This window comes from Brassica napus, chromosome A9, assembly GCF_020379485.1.
Source record: "Brassica napus cultivar Da-Ae chromosome A9, Da-Ae, whole genome shotgun sequence".
NCBI classification, from domain to species: Eukaryota; Viridiplantae; Streptophyta; class Magnoliopsida; order Brassicales; family Brassicaceae; genus Brassica; species Brassica napus.
This window is the reverse complement of record NC_063442.1, coordinates 375791-397672: the sequence shown is the minus strand read 5'-3', so window position 1 is coordinate 397672 and position 21882 is coordinate 375791. Positions and strand designations below refer to the sequence as shown.

The 21882-nt window shown below is 35.5% G+C and overlaps 3 protein-coding genes across 10 annotated transcripts; all 3 read right to left on the bottom strand.

The window, feature by feature from the left end:
• Positions 1-3698: 3698 nt before the first annotated feature.
• On the bottom strand, positions 3699-5775 carry LOC125577634 (scarecrow-like protein 6). The gene has a single exon (XM_048739130.1). The coding sequence runs from the start codon at positions 5507-5509 to the stop codon at positions 3821-3823; it is 1689 nt and encodes a 562-aa protein (XP_048595087.1). The 5' UTR covers positions 5510-5775; the 3' UTR covers positions 3699-3820.
• Positions 5776-6258: 483 nt separating this feature from the next.
• On the bottom strand, positions 6259-9683 carry LOC125577959. The gene is made up of 3 exons (XM_048740173.1): positions 9616-9683; positions 6991-9565; positions 6259-6927 (listed from the first exon to the last, which is right to left on the bottom strand). Exons 1-3 carry the CDS (start codon positions 9681-9683, stop codon positions 6259-6261), a joined length of 3312 nt encoding a protein of 1103 aa, XP_048596130.1.
• A 5593-nt stretch (positions 9684-15276) lies between these two features.
• LOC106397572 (axial regulator YABBY 3) lies at positions 15277-19890 on the bottom strand. 8 transcript variants are annotated; one of them, XM_013838179.3, is made up of 8 exons: positions 19640-19890; positions 19373-19504; positions 19097-19267; positions 18633-18786; positions 18031-18082; positions 17833-17908; positions 15689-15766; positions 15277-15581 (listed from the first exon to the last, which is right to left on the bottom strand). In XM_013838179.3, exons 2-8 carry the CDS (start codon positions 19484-19486, stop codon positions 15507-15509), a joined length of 720 nt encoding a protein of 239 aa, XP_013693633.1. In that variant the 5' UTR covers positions 19487-19504; positions 19640-19890; the 3' UTR covers positions 15277-15506. The 8 variants fall into 8 exon arrangements, with proteins under 8 accessions (XP_013693633.1, XP_048595084.1, XP_013693636.1 ...); XM_048739127.1 differs by having other exon boundaries at positions 18031-18079; XM_013838182.3 differs by having other exon boundaries at positions 19601-19813.
• Positions 19891-21882: the final 1992 nt, after the last annotated feature.

Below are 21882 nucleotides of genomic sequence, written 5' to 3'. Positions count from 1 at the left end.
TTTTAAACAGAAAAATCAATTAAATTTGTAACTCAACTCCTAAAACATGGGATTTTGGTTGATGTAGGTATATGTTTTGAGTTAGCAATTTTATAAAGGGTTTAAGTCAAAGTTGTAACTCAACTACAACACATCTTAAATCAAACTTAAAATCAAAAAAAAAAAATTAATGCATGATTGGTAACATTTTTGAGTTACAAGCTTAACTCAAACTTAATCAACCCTACCACATGTCACCAATCAAACCCAATATCCACGGTTTCCATCATCTGTAGTATTAATTCTTTATCTTCTCCTTTCTTAACCATGTCGTGTCTACTTGTTTTACATCAAACCACTACCACATAATATATATATATATATATATATATATATATATATATATATATATATATTATGATCTATACAAAAGAAAAGAAAAAGTTTCGACCTTCTTTTTTTATGAAGGAGAAGAAAGCGCAATGCGAATGGTGTGAAACGTGTGATTGGCAAATTCTGGCCCTACGCCAACTTTCTCCTTTCTCTTTCTTTTTTTCTTATTTTGTTCTCAATTTTATTTGATTAGAACTACTCACAAATATTGTAAATGTGGGGATGGAAACACCGCGTTGTTTCTAAGCTGACTTGACTTGTTAATGGATAAAGCAAATATAATTAATATAAAAAGACAAAAAGAGAAACACGAAAGATCAAAGATAAGAATCAAACCATGTAATTCAAATCTAGTTTGCTTAATATGGAATTAGATCATATAAGTTGAAGTGAAGCAAAAGTATATACGTATAAGCTACTAGCTATTTATTTTGATGTATAAAAAACACGCTTACAAACAGAAGTACATACGTATGATCTTCTTATGTATATGATCTAACATTTGATATATGATTGATGATTCCACTAGAACGACCATAGGTTGAATCTTGAATTCGAGTAGACTTTGTTTACTCAAATAATTAGACTGACCTATAAAGAAAAAGGGTTCAATTGTAAAGTGAGAGGTTGAAGAAGATATGGTGGGCAAGCTTGGCATCTACAAAAGGTAAGATAGAGACTGAAAGATGGTGAAAATTGAATCAAAAGCTTGTCTCGTTAAATTAATTTTTATAATAAATAAACACACAAGTAAGAAACGAATTTGAAATTATATAAATTTAGCTTTTGTCATGCACACAAAATCACACCCATCAATTCCAGCGACCTCTCGCTCCCACCTTATAAAGTTATAGTATAACCATAATGGACAACTTTCGTGTTAGTGACCAGACACTTCCAAAATTTATATATCCTAAAAACATATTATTAGTATTATTACTTTATAGATTTTTAAATTGTATCGTTTAAATTAGAAGATTTGTTTATTAGCTTTGATTAATATGATAAACTAATCAATTTCCACATAAAACTAAAACATGTCAAGTGAAATGAAAGGAAGATATCATATGTTTTTTTCTTAAACATTTCAACTAAAAGTTTCCATATAAATCAATATACGCATATATTTTTCCATTTCAGAATGTTTATACATTGTTCGTCGTTTCGAAAAATAAAAAAAAATTATGTAAAAATTATCAAAAATTATGTGACCAACGTTTATAAGAAGTTGTTGCGATTATATACACATACAGTCATCTCATAACGTTGCAATATTAACCATATTTTCATAAGCTAAACAATCCGTGTTCCAAACAGCCTTACAATACGAAATATATGTTTATCACACAGATATGAGATCATGTTTATATCCGAAAATAAATTTTATTTATGGTTTGTATTTTAGTTTGAGTCCGTTCATAAACCCGAGATATTTTCATGTTAATAAAACACGTTGCAATATTTGTAATAAACATGATTTTGGAGTCTGGACTAGAAATAATTGACAACTTGAGGTAAAATATGTCACCTTGCGATTAAAACAATCTCTTGTTAAAAAAACTTGAAATAAAATATGAACAAAACAGTGGGAATATGGACACATATACAAATGTTCGTATAAAGTCTGATCATAACCAAATCAAAATCTTCCTAACTCCTAGGAGTGTCTTCTTCAGGACAAAAGTACTTGATGTGTCTAAAAGATAAAAGAAAACATTTAAATCAATTAATTGTTAGGACCAATAACAAAAAAAGCTGCGTATTTTATCATCATTTTACTTTTTGTAAGCAATGAACCTCCAATTGTTATCGGGAGTATTGCTTAATAACATACCGCACATATTGTTCTCAAAAGTTAAAAGATCAAAACACAGCGAGAAAGGAAGATAAAGGTTGATGGCTTTTTAATTATTAGAGCCCTTCCATTACCAAGAAGATGCTTCGATATGTGATGTGCCATCTAACAAGTATACGTAAAATAGTTTTTTGAAATATATGTGAAGTGAGTCTCTTTAAATTGAAATATATGTACAGGAAACAAAATGTTATTCTGTAATTCAGATTTATTAAAGAATGAGTCTAATGATTATAGATTGAAGATTTGAATTTACCACGCCTTCAAAAACGGAAGTATTAATCTTTCATAACTTAAAAGGTCGTTTTCTGAAGACATCAGTGGAACCCCACGTGGAGGTGTTGTAAATTTCCTAGCGTAATATATCATGTAACAATGATTTCCTAGTAAAAAACTTGAATATGGGATGATTACACACGGAATGAATGATATAAATCAATGTCATAAAGTCGGTAATTACTTTCCCCAAATTAAAAGATTTGCGTGAGTTCGTCTAGACCAGTCAAAATTTTACTTACGACCAAGTTTTATTAACTCTAGCATTTGATCTTTGAAAGTGTGATGATGACCACCTAGGCTAGTCCTAGGTCCCAACTCCCAAACTTAGTGGAGCAGAGCGCGCGTGAACATGGCCACGATGTGTTTCTCCACGATGGCAAGTTATGAATCTACTTCTTTCTACACAATGGGTTAACCGTTGATCACATTGATCATCTCTCGCAGGGAAACGACACATGTGTTACTGCCGTACACGTGTAGATTGAGTGATCACGACACTTTCTTCTGCTTCAGGACACAGGCTTATCTGTCAACTATTCAATTAACTGTATCCAACTAACGTTTATTGCACAAGAAACAATAACTTATAGGCTTCTTGTCAGTTCCCCCAATACTATTTATAATGTCCGGCTTTTCCATATAATCATCTAGTAGTACAAGTTTTTATAGAACGGTAGAACGGGATTTATTGTTTTTAAATGGCAAACGAAAGAGTTATGAAATGTAAATTTGACTTGTTCTGATATCAAGGCATTATTTAGAGAAATCCAGTTAATGTCGAAAAGCAATGGGCGAATCGTGTATGGACCATTTAAAAGGGAAAGGAAAAAGAAGCTATAAACGGCGCACACAAAAATGTATCGTGGACCAAAGATAATTAAATATTAGAAGGACCCATGTGACATCATAGAGACAAATCTTTAATAAACAAAAGAGACCCTCGCAAAGACACGAACCACAACAAACAAACGCTAAGCAATACTACTATATAATCGCAATAATGAGCAGTAGCTTTCTGCCTCGCATCAAAATCATCACCCATTTATTTTTAATTACTCTCCGAACACAGGCCAAAGCAAGCATTCGATCATGGTACTAAATACTACTCCACGTTATACTGGATTTGCTATATAACTAATCCGAAATTTAATTAATCACAAAATTTCATATACTTTGTGAATCGCACCGAGAGTTGAGTAAAAGTAATATCGGGAAGTACTAAAGATTATGAAAATATATATGTGTCATGATTAGATGATAAATTAAAATTAAGAATACATAATAAAAATAGAAACAAAGTAGGGGAGGGATGAGTCAGGAGCGACATCTCCAGGCGGAGACTCCGACAAGTTCTGTCCTTTGCCAGCAGAGAAGAAGAGAGTTGTGTTTCTTCTCGACGTGAAAGCCTCTTACCGGCGTCCGTTGAACCAAACACTCTGCCTGAGACTCCGTGAAGTTGCTGTGCGTAACCGGCGAGAAGCCCATCTGCATGAACATGGCATGCCACGTCATCATTGGCCTTTGGATGGGACGGCTACGATCGAGGACCAGCTTCTCAATCTCCGGCTGTATGAGAAACCTCTCGATCTTGTGCATAGCGTCGAGGTTGGCGTTGACGGCGTCGAGGGATTCGAGGAGAGCGGCGTGTGACTGGAGGGAGTGGAGGAGCTGCTGCGGGAAAGGCAGATCCGTCCTCTCGCACCCTCCTCTGTCGGAGCAGACGATGATGGAGGGAGAGAGATGTTTCACGAAACGGAGGAGAAGCGAAGAAGGCGTGTTTGAGAAGGAGGCGGGGGAGAGATTAACGGCGACGGCTTCTTCTTTGTCAGAGGAGGGCCAGGAGAGAGAGGCGAGGAGGTCCAAGCTGAGGACCTGGATGTCGAGGGAGATGTTGATCTCGGAGGCGAAGTGCTTGAGGTTGTCTTGAGTGAAGGCGAGCTCAAGCTGGTGCTGGTGGTGGTCGGGGGAAGCGAAGACAGTGATTTTGAGGGAAAGGGGAGGAGCGTGGTTGTCAACGCGGAGGAGGACGAGCTCTTGCATGAGGGAGGCCCAATGGCCACCGTAGCCGATGTCGAAATCGATGATGTGGAGGCGGGTGAAGCCGTGGAAGGACTCGAGGAGGGCTTGGTTGGAGGTGAAGTTGGCGAACTGGAGAACGGGAGAGATCTCGGAGAAGGATTTGTAGGCGGAGATCTTGAAGATGAGGGAGTAAGGGTTTAGTGGGGTTTGGGAGGCCTTGTTGTTGTGGAGGAGACTGTTGTGGAGAGCCTCTATGTAGTAGAATGCTGCCCTTTCGAATGCCTTTCCCACCGGTGATGAGAGCTGTTGATTGAGCCGCGCCAATATCCCCTGTGCCACACTTGTCTCCCCTCCTCTCTCCATCACCTCCGCCACCTTCAACAGCTGCTCCGTTATCATTCCCTCACCCACCGACCCCCCTTGGTTCAGACGCTTCGCCGCCGGGATTTGATGGCCGTACAAGAGGGACGGATTCTGGGTGAAATGAGTCTGGCTTTGGTTGATTAGGACTGGATGCTGCGGTGGCACTTGTGACTGAAACAGAGCTGGAACCGAGTGGTCTAAGCCACCGAAGCCGGTGGTGGTATCGACGACGACTCCGAAGCTGCCGAGCGATGTGTAGTCGGAGTGGTGAAAGGTGGCGGGAGATTGGGAAGTCTGGAGAATGTTGTTAAGCTCGAGAGAAGGATCTTGGGAGTCTCCCATCATGATGAGCCTCAGGATGCTCTGGTCGTTGTCATGGTCATGGTCATGGGTGGGAGAGGCAGGAAGCACTCGCTCCCAATCACTCGCTCCACATTGCTCATCGCCGCCGGAGATGGCAGTGGAGATACCGCCGCCTCCGACGGCAGCGTTTACGCCGTGAGAGGAAGACACCGTGGAGGAGGATGTCGTGAGAGGGCTAAGAACAGAGGTGGGCTCTATGTCGGAGGAGAAATAAGAAGAAATCACCTTCCCTTGAAACTCTGCAAAGGGTAAGGGCATTGCACACTTTTCTCACAATCTCTCAAACTCTTTTCTTCCTCTTCTGTCTTATGTCTTTCTTCTTCTTCGAGTTGTGGATGCGTGCAGGAAATTAAAGTGGCAAAGTGCGCTTCATCCTCTCTCTCTCCTCTTTTGTGTTTCTTATTTTTGCTTTCGCCTGTTATCTGACTTACACTAGTAGTACTATTTAACAATTATCAATCTTCTCTCTGACAATGTATGTTATTAATAATCTTTTGCTCTACTTTCTTAATCTATGTGTCTTCTATGCTATCCCACTCTCTGACCACGCGCGTGCCTCAGAAACTCCTTTCACTCTTTCAGTAACTATATCAAAAATATATTAAAATTTGAATCTACAAATAAAATATTCTACTTTCTTTATTTTGAAGTAGTGTTTAAAACATTATTTTGATGACTAATTTCTTCTTTTTCAATCAATAATGCACAATGCAAAATTCAAGTAATATAGTTTATTCTTGATCGTCTTAGTTATACAGATAATCATGTGCATCAGTCCTGCCAACATAAGCAATTAAAAAAAAAGGGTAGGGGTAGTTTTGTACTTAAACTCCAAACATTGCCTGAACCATATTGGTTTTCGAAGCGGGGTCTGACGCGGCCAGTGACATAATTGAACGGCTAAGATACTGTTCTTAGACAAGGCAACGAGTGGCTACGATTGATCAGAACCACCACGCTTCTTTTTTTTTTTGTGCAAATACGATTTGATTAAGGAAAACAGAGTATCATCCTACAACATCAGGAGCAACAAAAGACAAGGAGAGTAAAGCTGCTTTAGCTAAGGAGTCAGCTTGAACATTCGCTAAACGCGGGATAAAGTTAAACGAGATAGATACGAAGGAGCGACACAGAACATGAATGTCGTGGAGCACTCCTCGCAGAGCCACATCTTGACCTTGAGTCTTCAAGAGCAACATAAGGTTCTTTGAATCGGAGTTAACAGTGAGACTGCTAACATGGGAAGAGACTGCAGCTGTAACTGCAGCTTTAACCGCCAAAGCTTCAGCCACAAGGGCCGAAGAAACAAAGCGCCGGTGCGATGAGGAGGATCCTGTAATGGAGTTATCAGAGTCCCTGAGTTGCCATCCAAGTCCACAATTTCCTGTTGCCTGATCCCATGCTGCATCAGAGAAAACAGACCAAATACATGAATTAGTAGCAGGTGAAGGTGTTGGATCGCCCACATACTGTGGTAAAGAAGGCTTTGAGACAAATGTCTGAGCCGCCTTCCAAGCTTTAGCATCCCGCACAGCTTTAAGGACTGTGCTTTCCTCGGAGAAGAGTTTGTTTTCAAACACAAGTTGGTTCCTGTTAATCCAGAGGAGCCACATGATCCAAGGGTAGAGTTGTGTGCTTCCTAGACCTATCGGTGGTAGTGAAACCATCCGTTGACACTGAGTAAGCAGGGAAGCAACAGAATTAATGTTCTATGCGATCGGTTTGAATAAACAGGGGACCAGTTCCCAGACTCTCACTGCGAAAGGACACTGTAAGAGAACATGTACTTCCGTTTCACGTGCTCCACATCTCTTGCACACAGGGTTCGTCGCGATTCCTCTCGCCTCAAGAGCAGAGCCAACTGGGAGCGCCCCACTGTTTGCTTTCCACATAAAGTGATTTATTTTCGGTGATGTAGCCACTTGCCATATACTCTTCTTCCAGTTAAAAGCCTGCGCATCCATCTCTCCATTATTGAGTTTTGCTACCGCATAACCTGATTTAGTCGAATACTCTCCCGATGCATTAAACAGCCAGACCCTTTCATCTCTCAGCTGGAATGAGCTCGGAATGAGCTTGCGAATACTCTCCTCATACTGAGGCAATGTACTACGAACTCTGACCGTATCCCACTCATTAGTTCCTGGTTTTAGAAGGTCGCTTACCTTCCATGACTGGGTCGCTTCAGTTGGAGGCCCCATTGGTGCCATCGGTTCCGATGTTGACAGCCAGGGCTCTGCCCATAAACTGACTTCATTGCCCGATCCTAGAGCCCAACCTAGACCTTTTAGCAGCAGGTCCCTTCCCAAAAGCAGGCCTCGCCATCCATGAGAGGCACATGTCGGTGACTGGACCTCTAGAAAAGAGGAATGGACACAATACTTTCCCATCAACGTTGTAGCCAGAAGCGACTTTGGATCCCTGATAATTCTCCACGATAGTTTAGCCAACATTGCATCATTGAACTGGGCAATTTCCCGAAACCCAAGGCCACCCGCACTCTTCGGTTTGGTCAAAGTTTGCCATGAAACCCAGCAGATCTTTTTTGCTTCCGGGGAAGCATCCCACCAGAACCTAGTGAGGATAGATTGTAGTTGTTTACAGAGCGACATGGGAAGTTTGAAGCACGACATAGCATATGTCGGCATTGCCGCCAGTACCGACTTCAGGAGGATCATCTTTCCTGCTCCCGAGAGGAACCTGGACGTCCAGCTATGCGCTCTCTGTCTAATTCGATCCACTAAAGAGGCAAAGATATCGCGCTTCCTCCGACCAAAGTGTTCCGGCAAGCCCAAGTACTTCCCCAAACCTCCCTCATTGAGGATATACAACTGTTCCCGGACTCTTCTTTTTGTTGCTGCCGGTGTTTTAGCCGAGAAAGTTATTGCCGATTTCTCTAGATTAATGAACTGTCCAGATGCCGCTTCATACTTCTTCAAGATAGTCACCAGCGCTGTGCAGCTATGAGGGTCCGTTCTGCTGAAGAACATAGTATCGTCTGCAAACAGTAGATGATTTATGGCGGGACAGTTCCGGGCCACTTTGACACCGGCTACATCTCCTCTTGTCTGAGCTCTTTTACAAAGCCCGGATAGGACTTCCGTGGAGAGAATGAATAGGTACGGAGAAAGGGGGTCGCCCTGCCGAATCCCTCTGGAAGGAACGACCCGTCCTTGAGCCGCCCCATTGATCAGGTAAGAATAGGAAACGGACATGACACATGTCATGATCCATGATATCCAAAGCTCATGGAAGCCAAATCGGGCAAGCACATTTCGAAGGAACTCCCATTCAATCCGATCATACGCCTTGCTCATATCAGTCTTTATCGCCATTCCACATCTGACCCGAGCCTCGGAATGTTGAAGATAGTGGAGAATCTCATGTGTTATGAGTACATTATCCGAGATCGAACGACCTTTGACAAAGGCCGACTGGTGGTCTGAGATTAACTCCGGGAGCAGTGGCTGAAGTCTCCGGGTTAGTAGCTTCGCAATAATCTTGTAGTGGGTGTTGCAAAGGGCGATCGGGCGATAATCCGCGACTTTTCTCGGTCCCTTGACCTTTGGAATAAGACGGACGTGCGTTTCGTTTTGCCGCGAGTCTAATTCACCAGAAGAGAAGAAAGACTTGATGTCCTCCACAATGTCCGCTCCAATAATATCCCAAAAAGATTGGTAAAAACTAGCTGAGAATCCATCCGGTCCCGGGGCCTTATCCGGATTGATCGAGAATAAGGCTTCCTTGATTTCCAAGGTAGAGGGAGGCGCCACTAATGTTTGATTCATCTCTTCGGTAACTAAGGGAGTTATCCCATCAGAGACCGCCTGAGAGGAATCAGACATTTGAGTAGAGAATATGCGCGAGTAATACTCTGTGATGCAGTTAACTATCTCCTCCTCTTTGTATACAGCTCTGCCTCTAGAGTTTTCAATGACTGCAAACTTATTTAAAGCTCGGCGACCTCTTGTAGCCGCATGAAAGAAGCTGGTATTTCTATCGCCACTGTGGAGCCACTGGATCCTGCTTCTTTGTTGCCAAAATAACTCCTCTTCCTTGTATGCTGCTTCCAAAGTTGCTGTGAGAGAGTCGATGAGATCGTTATCCGGTATGAGGTTGGATAGGGCCGCTTCTAGGTCTTGTTGCGTGATTTTTATCAACCGGTTGCTGTTTGCATTCCTCTCCTTAGTCCACATCATGATGCCATGTCTGATAGTACCAATCTTTGTGAGGACGGTCTCAAGCGGTTTCTTATTCCACTGGTCCTCCACCAATTGCCTAATCTCCGGTTTATCCTTTAAACGCCTATCAAACCTGAACAAACCTTTCTTTTTTTGTCGCTGGACATCGAAGTGAATAACAACAGGCCGATGATCTGATCCCTCAAACCACCACGCTTCTTTTCTTCACTTTCGCAGTAGTCGTCGCCCATGGAGGATTCTAAAATACATTTTTTTCGTTTAATAAATTATTTTAAACTATTGTATATAAAATTTTATAAAACTTACATGTTTTGATGTTGTCATGTTGATTTGTATGTCATTACATTGTGGATATTTTGTTTTCTTTACTTTGTTTTTATGATTAAAACTTTGTGGCTTACAAACTATATTTGGGATCTATTTTGGTTCTATATTATCTCAAAGCTGCTGTCGTTTTTTCCTTTTTGTGTGATCTTTGTCCACAACTGGGTGGGTGTTTTAGGGCTTGGACAAGCTTTTCGATGAATTTATCAAATGAACCAATCAAATCATTCAGTCCATTGTGGACGCTAAGCCACACATCGCAATGCTTACTTTTGTTTTCAGCTACGGACAATATTACTCTTGATTCATAAATCTAAAACCAAGTTGTGAATGCATATCTTGGAATTACATTAAAAATATTTGTTTTGTTTTGTTGTTTTAGTGAAATAAATCCTCGTTTATTACAGCCCAAAAAATATCTTAGTTGTTAAAAACTAATTATATATTTACGTGTATGTATAAATATACTTTATGTGGTTCATCTTTTTCTGGAAACAAAAGAAATAAAGAAAGAAAAGTGATGGGAGAACTGTGACTGATGTTTCTTCTGTGAGAAGTTAAATGCACGAGAGATTGAGAAAAGAAAAGAAGATAGTCCTTTATTGAGCAGACAATGGGTGAATGAAGCAAGTCACCGGTCACCATATATCTACCAAAATAATTATGAATAATGCAACCAGAAACAGCCAAAAAATGAGGTGGGTGGTTTTATGTCCAAGACAAAGTCGGACCAATTTTGTAATCAGTGACAATTGTTTAAATTTCATTGTTGTGAAAATGAAAAGGTATTGTTTTAGCAACAAAAGAATTAACTTTCTTATGCAAAACAATCGTGTCTTGATACGTATGAGATTTTCTCAAAATATTACTGTGTATTAATTAAATGGTAACTTTTAGCCATGCGGTTTTTGTCCAAAACCGATCAAGCCGACCGAATCAAACCAACATTTTTGGTTTCCGGTTTGGCTATGGTTTTGAGCTCGGTTTAGCTTGGTAGAATTTTGAAAAACGTTTTTTTTTTTTAAATAAAAAATAGAAAAACTGGAAATAACCAAAAATAACCGAACTTAATTAACCGAACTAACTGAAAATAACCGAAATAACCAAATCTACCAAAAATATCCAATTTTTTTAAATTATACCAAATTTCAACCGAAAACCAAACAATTGATTAAAATAAAAGTGAAACCCGAAATTAACAGATAAACAAACCGAAATGTAATTCAGTTAATTTCAGAATTAGTTTTCAAAATTTTGGTTAATCTAAAACCAAAATTCGGTTAGTTTCAGTTTCAGAAAAACCAAAATCGCAGGACTAGTAAGTTTAGTTCCATATTGGCATACTTGTCAAAATATCATTAAAATGCTTGATGATAATTATCATTTCAACAATAGATAACTCTTAATTTGGCTATTATATTCGGCATCCATGTTCCCATGTGGTTTGCTAACTACTACGTCTCACACTTTTCTCTATTATATTATATCACTATTTTAATTGTAAATCTCGAAATGGTCTTGTGATTATTCTCATTTTCTTATAACCCCTTCTTGTAATTGAATTTTAGGTATACATATCAATCAACATGGAAACATCCCATTAAAATAACACGTACATAATACATTCGTTATACACATGCACATTTCAAGTTTGAATATCAAAAATTCTTTGAAAGTGTCTTTTTTTTTCCCAATTTTTCTATATTTTATCATATTGATTATTGTTTATGCTATAATGTATACATATATTGTGCATATGATACATGTATAATATATATGGAGGTTGCTTCGTGGGGATGAAGTAAGTGATGAAAACATGTTCGTTTCTCTTGTCTCAAGAGACCCTTCACCACAAGCAACCACCCAATACCACGCAATCCCATAGTTATGAGAAACACCTTTTGACCAAGATTTTAGTTATGATAAATATTACGTTCAAAAGTTATGGAAAGTTTCATCTTATTGATCCTCCTAATGCACTCGGGCTTGTATGGGAAAGAATTATGATTTGCCAACATCATTAGAAGGAAAAACAAACAAAAGTCAGCTAAATATATTAACCATGTCAAATAATTATTTATAGAAAGGATGACGTGTTCTAGTTAATTTGTGCATGTAACTATATAAATGATTGCGTCGTTCATTTTGTATTAGATTTATGGATAATGATTAGATTATAGACAAAACAATGATCCATTATTATTAGGAGATCACATGGGACATATAGGAAAAAAATGATAAGAGCTCAGATTTATTCTATCTCATTAGAGCCATAGTAATACTAATAATCATATGATTAAATAAACCAACCAAAATCGGCGGGACATAATTAACAATTACCTCAGCATAAAGTTGGTAAGGACATTTAACCTCCCTTACTAAACATATTGTTTACTATTCCTTGTTTACTTTCATGTTAGTCAAATGATGTTTCATTTTTTTAATATGAGAATACATAATGATGATGTTGAGAAGCAGTAGTAGCACCGGTTGGTCAATGGTAACATTATATATATATATATATATATATATATATATATATACATCTATAAGTAACAGACAAGGTTGTGTGACATTAATACCTCAGAAGATTTCTCATTTGTTTCTTCTAGCGTTCTCGACACCTGAGACAAGAAGATGCGTGCATGCATGTTAGTTGCACTAGATTATCTCTTAACTTAAATCTCTCTCAGTTGTAACAAACAGACAAAATCGTCATCAAATAGTGGGGCAGTTTGAGAACCAGCAATCTCATTCCTTGCCTTCTTCAGAGCCTTCTGAGACAGGTGAAGAGGGCTAGCAGGGATGTAAACAACCCTCAATCACTCTACCGGCCTACTTGTTGAACTGCATTGCACAACCAATTAATTAGCGAGAACATCCTTGGAACTACTAGCCTCAGAGACAATATCAGACTGAACAAGGAACTTGTCTTTGCATTGCATGTCGGGAGAGGTGCCTCTTTTTGGTCTTGCATCGTCACTGAATCTGAAACAGAGAAATTTTCTATTAAAATGAAGCCAAGCAAGTAGAATCAATATTGGTTACTTAAATCTTGAGCAAGAGCATACAAAATGTTGAATAGAGTTGATCAGTTCCTCATAAAAAGAAGCAAACTAGTAGTGAACCTATAACATTGCAGGAATCACCTGTAATATCAGTAGTCTTGTTGGTCAATTGACATATTTATATAAATATTGTATATTAAATCACATTGTAACTATATAATATATAAACATACATATTTTGAAATATTTAACATAATATCTATTTTTGTTAATTTAATGTTGGAATATAATTCTAATGGTACTTGCGATAGCATTAGATATTACTGTATTAATACTCCATATTTTTATGTATGATAACTAATATACAAAAAAGTATATGAATTATATTTGACATGCATAATAATTGATATATTGGCTTATAACTTACAATAAAATATATGTATAATTGTATAAAATCTATGTATTATATTAATGTCCGTATGTACATGATCTATTTACATTATCCATATATATATTAGACTATTGTTGTCACTGATAATTATAATATATCCAATTCATGCACATATGTGCGGCCCGTTTCTAGGTAGCTAATAGAACTTAAACATAGCCCTTAATGTTGGTCCGCATTTGATTGTGGTTTTCTCTGCGTAAATGACCGTTACGTTAGCCGCTAGTGTAATGTCTTTTTTTTTTCTCGTCGAACGTCGCTCGCTCGCACGTCATCATCATCTACTTTAATATTACTGAAATAATCTCAACTTCTGAAGTACTTGCCAAACGTACCTCTGGTATCTCCCTTTGGATGCTCCACGGTTTTAATGTCCCAGATGTATATCGGCGTTATGCGGAACTTGACAGACTTTTATGGCATTGTCTTGGTTAAGTAAACAGAGGATACAATAAGTGAAGTTTGAAATAGGTTAAGCAAATCTAGTCACGATGATCAAAGATCCTATTTACTGCCCAACATTCAAATCAGAGCTTCTATATCTTTGTTTCTTTAGGGACCAATTTGATGTGTGTGTGTGTGTTTATGATTAATTCTGAGAAACCTGAATTTCCGTGTGGATCTCTTTGGGAAAGAAACTCGAGCAAGAAAATACTTATATTTCCATGTAAGTTATGATCAACTGACCATTACGGTTTCTTTGGAACAGAATAATCTTTATTCGACCAAATATAAGTTTGTGGATATTTTTTATTTATTTCTCTTACATTGTCTCTAGTCTATACTATTATTTGCGAAGTAAATTTTTGGAATCGTGCTCTCACGTTAAAAGTTAGAGTGGTTAATATCGTTTATACCCTTAATGAATAAAATGTATAACTAAATTAAAAAATAAAAACGAAATTTTAATTGATTTAATTATATAATTGAATAAAATTAATAATAGTAAGAATTATCCAACATCTGAAAATATAATTTAAAAAAGAGTTAATTTCTATTTTCTGTATATATTGTATTGTTATCTAAAAGTCTTTTAGTAAAAATTTAAAAACATGAATAATATAACTAAATACTAATCAAATAAAATTCTTAATTACATAATAATAATAGAATATTGAATTATTAATAATAGTTAGAATTATCCAAAATCTGAAAATATAATTTTTAAAAGAGATAATTTATGTATATATTGTATTGTTATCTGAAAAAGTATTTTAGTAAAAGTTAAAACATGAATTATATAACTAAATACTTATCAAATAAAATTCTTAATTATATAATTAAAAATAGAATATTGAATTATCCAAAATCTAAAAATATAATTAAAAAAGATAATTTCTATATATATATATATTTTTTATTGTTATCTGAAAAGGTATTTTAGTAAAAAGTTAAAACATACATTATATAATTAAATATTAATCAAATAATATTTTTCAATTATATAATTAAAAATATAATACTAAGTTATTTTAAGATTTATTTTAGTATAATAAATATAGTGTACAAAGAACTTTTCAAAAATTATGAAAATGTTTAAGCCCGCATCGCGGGCAAAATACCTAGTTGACCAAGATAAAAAGTTAAGTCAGTAAAAACCACGATAAAAAGTTAAGTCAGTAAAAAATGGATCTCTATAAGGGTTTCATGAAGCCCAATGTTTTTTTTTTCTTTCATGAATCTTTAATCTTTTCATTCTTCCAATTGCAATATATACATTGTCTCTAGTTGACCAAGATAAAAAGTTAAGTCAGTAAAAAATGGATCTCTATAAGGGTTTCATGAAGCCCAAAGTTTTTTTTTTCTTTCATGAATCTTTAATCTTTTCATTCTTCCAATTGCAATATATACAACTTTGAATATGAAATCATAAATAGATAAGATGTAATATATAAAACCATATTATCAACTTTGAATATGAAATCATAAATAGATAAGATGTAATATATAAAACCATATTATCAACTTTGAATATGAAATATTGAAGGATCACTAATTAGTGGCCAAGCCTATAGCTGCTGCCTACTCTCTACTTCTGATAAATAGTTGCATACACGTCTTATCTTTATATTAAAGCAATTGAAAATACATTCCCAACCGAAAATTTTACACTAGTTCCGAAATTTCAAACAATCCTGATCGAGATTATCAATGTCATCATAATCATAATAATCAGTTAAAGTTTTGAGCTGAAATTAACCACATTCTGATATTAAAAGTTCTTAATTGGGAAAATGAAGAAACCTTAATTAAGAAAAAGGAAGAAGCTATAGCTAGTTATGGGTCACACCAACATTTGCAGCTGAGCCGTAGAACCCTTCTCTTCCCATCATCACTTCCTCTCCTTCCTTCATTTAAAAAAAAAAAAATCATGAAATCATACGATAAACTTATTATTACGAATGATGACTTATTAACCTGCTTAACATATGTAAACCCAAAGATAGTAAATAACCTGCTGGCGCACGTTAGCCTTCTTGGTAGGAGGATGATCAGGCATGAGACCAAAGTGTATGTGAGGGAAATGAGCCCACTGTTTCACACATCACACATATACATGTATATTTAAAACATGAACAACTTTAATTAGGCATAGTTTGAACTGAACATAAACTTAATTAGTAGCTTTTAAGTCTTACTTATCTTATGTAAGCCATATATTTATTCCGCGTTGGAAAAGTAATTACCATAACAACGATGTTTTTGATGTGTGAAACATAACTAGTATTTCTCGTATACGTACATTAAAAAGTGGTCAGAAATATTCGTATAAAACAAGGCTATATATGTGTTTGGGGTCTCTCCCTAGACTAGATGTACAAAACTGGTTTTTTAATGAATATACTTTCATTCAAATAAAAAAGGCTACTCTAGTGCTTGGACAAGACATATCATATACATGCTGGACAAGACTTAAATCTCATGAATTATGTACGGCAACTATATGTTTTCTTTCCTCTTTCTAAAGCAACGAAAGAATCAAATTAATGTAGCTCCACAATATCTACAGCAGTCAGTTTATCTGACTAAAATCTACATATAATATGCACTAGATTTTGACCCGCGCAGGCGCGCGGATGTATATTTTGAAAAATATGTTAATATTTGTTTTTCATGTAATTATTAGGATTTTGAAAAATGAATCCGAAGAACATAACCGATACCGATCCAAAAATATAGTACCAAACCCGAACATAAATTGATTAAATATTCTAATTATTCAAAATTTTGTTATTTAGAGAACCGAATCTGATCCGAACCGAAGTATTTGGGTATCCAAATTTATCTAAAAATAGATTTATATACTTATATATATTAATTATTTTTAGATTTAACGTATATGAAACATCAAAAATGATACTTTTAAATTGGTTTAAGTACTTGAAAATATATATAGATAGTCAAAAGTAAATATCTGAAATAGTTAAAGTATACTCAAATCACCAAAAATACTTAAAATAATTATTGATTCCGTATCCAAAATTTTAAATCAAGCCAATTGATATGTTAAGCTTAAGTATTATAACATATATTATTCAAATTTATACGTAATATATTATTTTATTTATACATTTTGAGAAATTTAAAATATATAATGATTTAAGATTTTAAAAATAATTTAAATTAGTTATCCAAACCCAAACCAAATCCGCAAAGATCCAAATCGAACTCAAACCAAAATTTAGAAACATTCTAATAAAGCTGAAATCTTTGACCCCGAAAACCCGAAATACAAACCGATCAGAACCAAACCCGTATGAGTACCCAAAAGCCCATCCCTAGTCATTATTATATATCATATTTTATCATCATATAATTAATCGTATTTTATATGTACCATCATATAAGTAATCATATAATTAATAGTATTTTATACATACCATCATATAAATAATTACATATATTATATTTTTTAAACTTAATATGAAATATAAAAACCATAATTTGAGTTGGTATATTCAAATTGGGCTTTGTATTATATTTTTCTTATATATATTTATAATATTTTTTTATAATGGTTATTGAAAAATAGTTTAGTAAAAATCTATTTTTGAATATATGTATATTTCTGAATCAATTTTTAATATTAATCAAATTTGAATTATTATTTTGATTTGAAATATGTATATAAAGTTTAAATTTTGTTTTATGGTTAGTTTAGAAAAAAAAAATTTAGGCAATTAGATTGACCCATTTTGGTATATTTTAAAAGTGATCTAGATAACTTTCAATTTTCTTAAAAAACATAAGCCCATTACTTTTTTTCTTAATACTACTATCCTTGTTTTCAAATAAAAATATTTTTTTTTTAAAGACTGCAATCCATGTTTCCAAACACTCTAAATTTTTTAATAGTCCTATTCAAATCTCCAAACACTCCAATTTTGTACTTGAGTTTTAATAAGATAGATACATTTCCCCAACGACCAATTAGTATATATTTCCTTCACATATATATGTACATAGTTTTACCAAAAAATATATATATATATATATATATATGCATACCAAATTTCGTAATAATAAAGTAAAAGATGAGTTTTAATCTAAGAAAAGAAAAGATAGAGAGAATTAGTTAATGAGGAAAAAGAAATGTACATTTTTGGCAGCTGCACTGAAGGCCTCTCTGTGGCTGATATCAGGGTTGCCTGCCTTTATACGTTGGATCTCCTCCCTGTCACAAATTTTTATACATATAGATCTGTCACATCACATCCATCTCTCCTCTCAATCTTAATTATGAGTAAATGATTAATTAGGCAACTTAGCCATATTAAGCAAAGAAGAATAAGTTACTTGATGAATCGGTTGTAAGCAGATGGTACTCTTTGTCGCTTCTCTGGGGCTGCTTTCCCACAACAAACAAACAGAACATATTCAATTTTTAATTTAGAATTCTATATTTTTTTTAAAAAATATAGAATTATTGACCCCAAAAAATATAAGAGTTCTCAAAATAATAAATAATAATATCTCTCTACAACTCTTTTCTCTCTCTTCCTCTCACTCTCACTTTGCTCGTTATCATCATCACTTCATCATTATCTTTCTTACGATCTAACTCCCAAAATTGTATCATTTCGCTTCTACAGGTATACCTAGATTTCCGGGGGATAAAGACACAAGTTATTAAATTTGCCCAGAAATTGTTTTCTGTGAAAAATGTGAGAAACTCACATAGCCAGGAAACAGTAATCAGACTATTACTCTGATAATCCAAATTAGTAAAAATATAAAGAACTCTATTTTTTGGGGCTTCTCTACTGTATCTATGAAAGGGAAATGAAAAGTTAACGAAGGCAAATAGGAATTGATTGAATAGGGTTTTCTTTGTCAATTAGGGTTTTTTTCTTTGGTTTGGAGATGCTGAAATAAAGATAAAGAAGCCGGAATGTTACGTCTATTGGCTGGTGGTGGGCGAGGCATTTCCTGCAGATCGACACTTCTGACACGAGTGGCCATGACAAAAGACTCGTTGGAGTGGTGAGCTGCTGCGTGATGGCTCATCATCATGTTCATGTTTATATTCTGTCCTCCGTTTCGCATCTCCTCCTAACGAAAACAAAAACAAAAATAAACAATGGAAACAGAAAAGCTGGTCAATGGACAAATCGAACCAAACTTCTTTCAATGATTTTTTTTCCAAGAAACTCTATATAATCATTATTGTTGTATTCAACAAGAACCAAGGCTAGAAGTAGATCTAACATAAAGTGCTAACCAATTGTTAACGCTTTTGGACTGTTTCATAAATTTGTGTTTCTCGAGGATCAGTGAGAAAAGCCCTAAATGCTATTTTTTTTTATGTTGAATGCAAAATTAAAAAAAAAACTAATTTATTTTGATAAATAAGTTGATGTACCAAGAGATTGGGAGGAGGAGGAGGAGGAGGAGAAGGTAAAAACGAATGGCCAATGTTTGAAACGGAGGGAAGAAGAAGAGCTCTCATGTTCACAGTCACCGACAAAAGATTTGAGCAGTGGCCGCATCTCACAGTCACGGTCTTGAACAAACTACTTGGAGGAACACTTACCTGCCAATATCACACATTAATATATTCATTCATGTGAAACCCTAGCTATAAAGGGAGCCTTGATATATATGGATACAAAATAGACGAGAGAAGATACAAATTTACAGCTAGGACAGTGTCGCAAAAGCTGCAATGGACGTAACAGAGCTGGTCTGAAGATGAGATGTGGTCCGGTGGATAAGCTGGAGCTGAGGACGATGACATCGACATGCTCGACATAGACTCCTTTTGCCTTTCCTTTTTCAAACAAAAAGAAAGAGTAAGAGAGTTTGTGATTTGATTGAAAACTATGACTGATCGATCAGATAGAAGTAGATTCTGCTTCCCCCACACCTTTTGACAATCGTGTTAGTGTTGGGTGATGAACAGTACCTTATATATGTTAAGTAGTTCTCCAGAAGTTGAATTCCAGAGAGAGAAAAGAAAGAACGGTGGAGAATATAGAGGAAGATGTGGTGGAGAGAGAGATTTCTATTTATGTAAACATGAAGAGACACTGTACCTAAACAATTTGGCAACATGTGATGAAGAGGCCATGTAGAGATAAGCTACATACATGGATTCTCATTTACTACCCTTTGAACCGGTATTTTCTTTTCTTTTTTCAATCAATCTTTTTCTTCTACTAATTAAACCGGATACATAATCATGCATATATAAATAATCAGATCAAAATCTCCATTCAAAAATAAGATAAAATAATAATAATTTGTGGTGCTTGAAATGGTTTGTTATATATAATTATGATCAAGCTGTAGCTATCAGTTCGGAATACACAGAGATTTCAAAGATTTATGCAGCATCAAACATAATACATATACGACAAACATGCTCACTTTTTAATCAACTATTTAAACCGCATGTAAGCGGAAAGAACAAAACCTAAAGTTGGATTAGTGTAGTGACAGATATAAGACTTTACGATGGCATTATATATATGAGTGTTTATTAGGATGTCATAGACTCATACACTGAAAATGGAGATAAATCTAACATAAGTCAGAATTGAACATCCATTATTGAGGATTCTCAAAAAAGTAGAATTTGGTTAAACATTTTTCACATGGTTGGCACTAGTATATCAGGGTAATACAATTCGTGTTATAGTGTCTCCACAAAATCCTTGGCGAATTACACATGGAGTAGAGAGAGAGAGAGAGAGAGAGAGAGAGAGAGAGAGAGAGAGAGAGAGAGAGAGAGAGAGAGAGAGAGAGAGAGAGAGAGAGAGAGAGAGAGAGCTAGTCAAATATGTTTGTAACACGCACTTGCAGTAAATCCAAGTCGATAGTTTGGAAAACAATAATATTAAGGTCCTTATACATGTTTCAATGCCAAGAAGAAGAAGAAGAAGATAATGTAAAATAAACGAACATCCGCAGTGAAATGTAAACTGGTTATGGTTTGAATTGAATTAGAAGACCCTACTGTTTTTCTTTTTATAAAATGACGCAAGGTTCGATGAAGTGGGAGAGAGAGGGAGAGGAAAGGGACGTGTGCATGGAAGTGATTAAGCAAAGGCTCATTCATCAGTTGTTTTCACACTTAATAACGTTTCTGCCACACCACTCTTTCCCTCGATCCTCGTCAATTCCATGCCTTTTTTTGTTTTCTATATAACACTCTTATCTATATTCCTATGTATATCATTTTGTTATCATTATATCAATTTACCCGCAAGTGCATGTGTGGTTTCACTAAATTCCATACTTCAGGACCACCATTTTGTGGTAATTATTCATATTCCGTGGTAACTACTAGGTCATACTAAACTCAAAAACATTTACATATTTTGAAATCAGTACTTTGATTTTGAATTTATTATCATTACTTACTTATATGGCAATTCCAACTGGCGATTACCCAGTAAAGTAGATGAGTTATTCTTGGGTTCATCCCTTAATTAGGGTGAACCTGTAAGTTCACCAACCAATAGAATTTTATTATTTCAAAATTCGATATCTTTTAAAAAAGGAAACAAAATGTTGTCAAGTTATATTATGTTTTTTTAAAAAAAAAGTAAAAAAAAAAAGTAGTTACAGAAAAAAGAATTAAAAAAATATTTTTGGAGGGCATCAGGTTTGCCACACAACATCTTCTACCAGACACAATCTACATTAAAAGATAAGCTCACGGCGCTTCTACAAAGAATCCCAAACCTCACAGACCATCTCCAACATCTTCCATGGTGGATACTTTGGAGAATATGAAAATGTAGAAACAAGATGATCTTCCAACAAACATCAATACACTGGCGCACAACCTTACAAACAGCCTATTTTGATACAAAAGAATGGTTGGAAGCCTACCAAACCGTAGATAAAGATGAAGATAGAAAAGAGCTGAGAAGAGACATGGAACATCAACGGAACAAATGGATTAAACCACCTACAGGTTTTGTGAAATGCAACTATGATGGAGCCTTCAACAACACACAGATAGAGACAAGAGCGGGCTGGATAATTAGAGATGAACTGGGGATTTTCAAAGGAGCGGCCCATGCCTCAAATCAACAACCAAAAACAGCTTTAGAAGGAGAATTAAAAGCCTTACTACTTGCAATGATGAACTGCTGGAGCAAAGGATATAGACATGTTATCTTTGAAGGAGATAATATT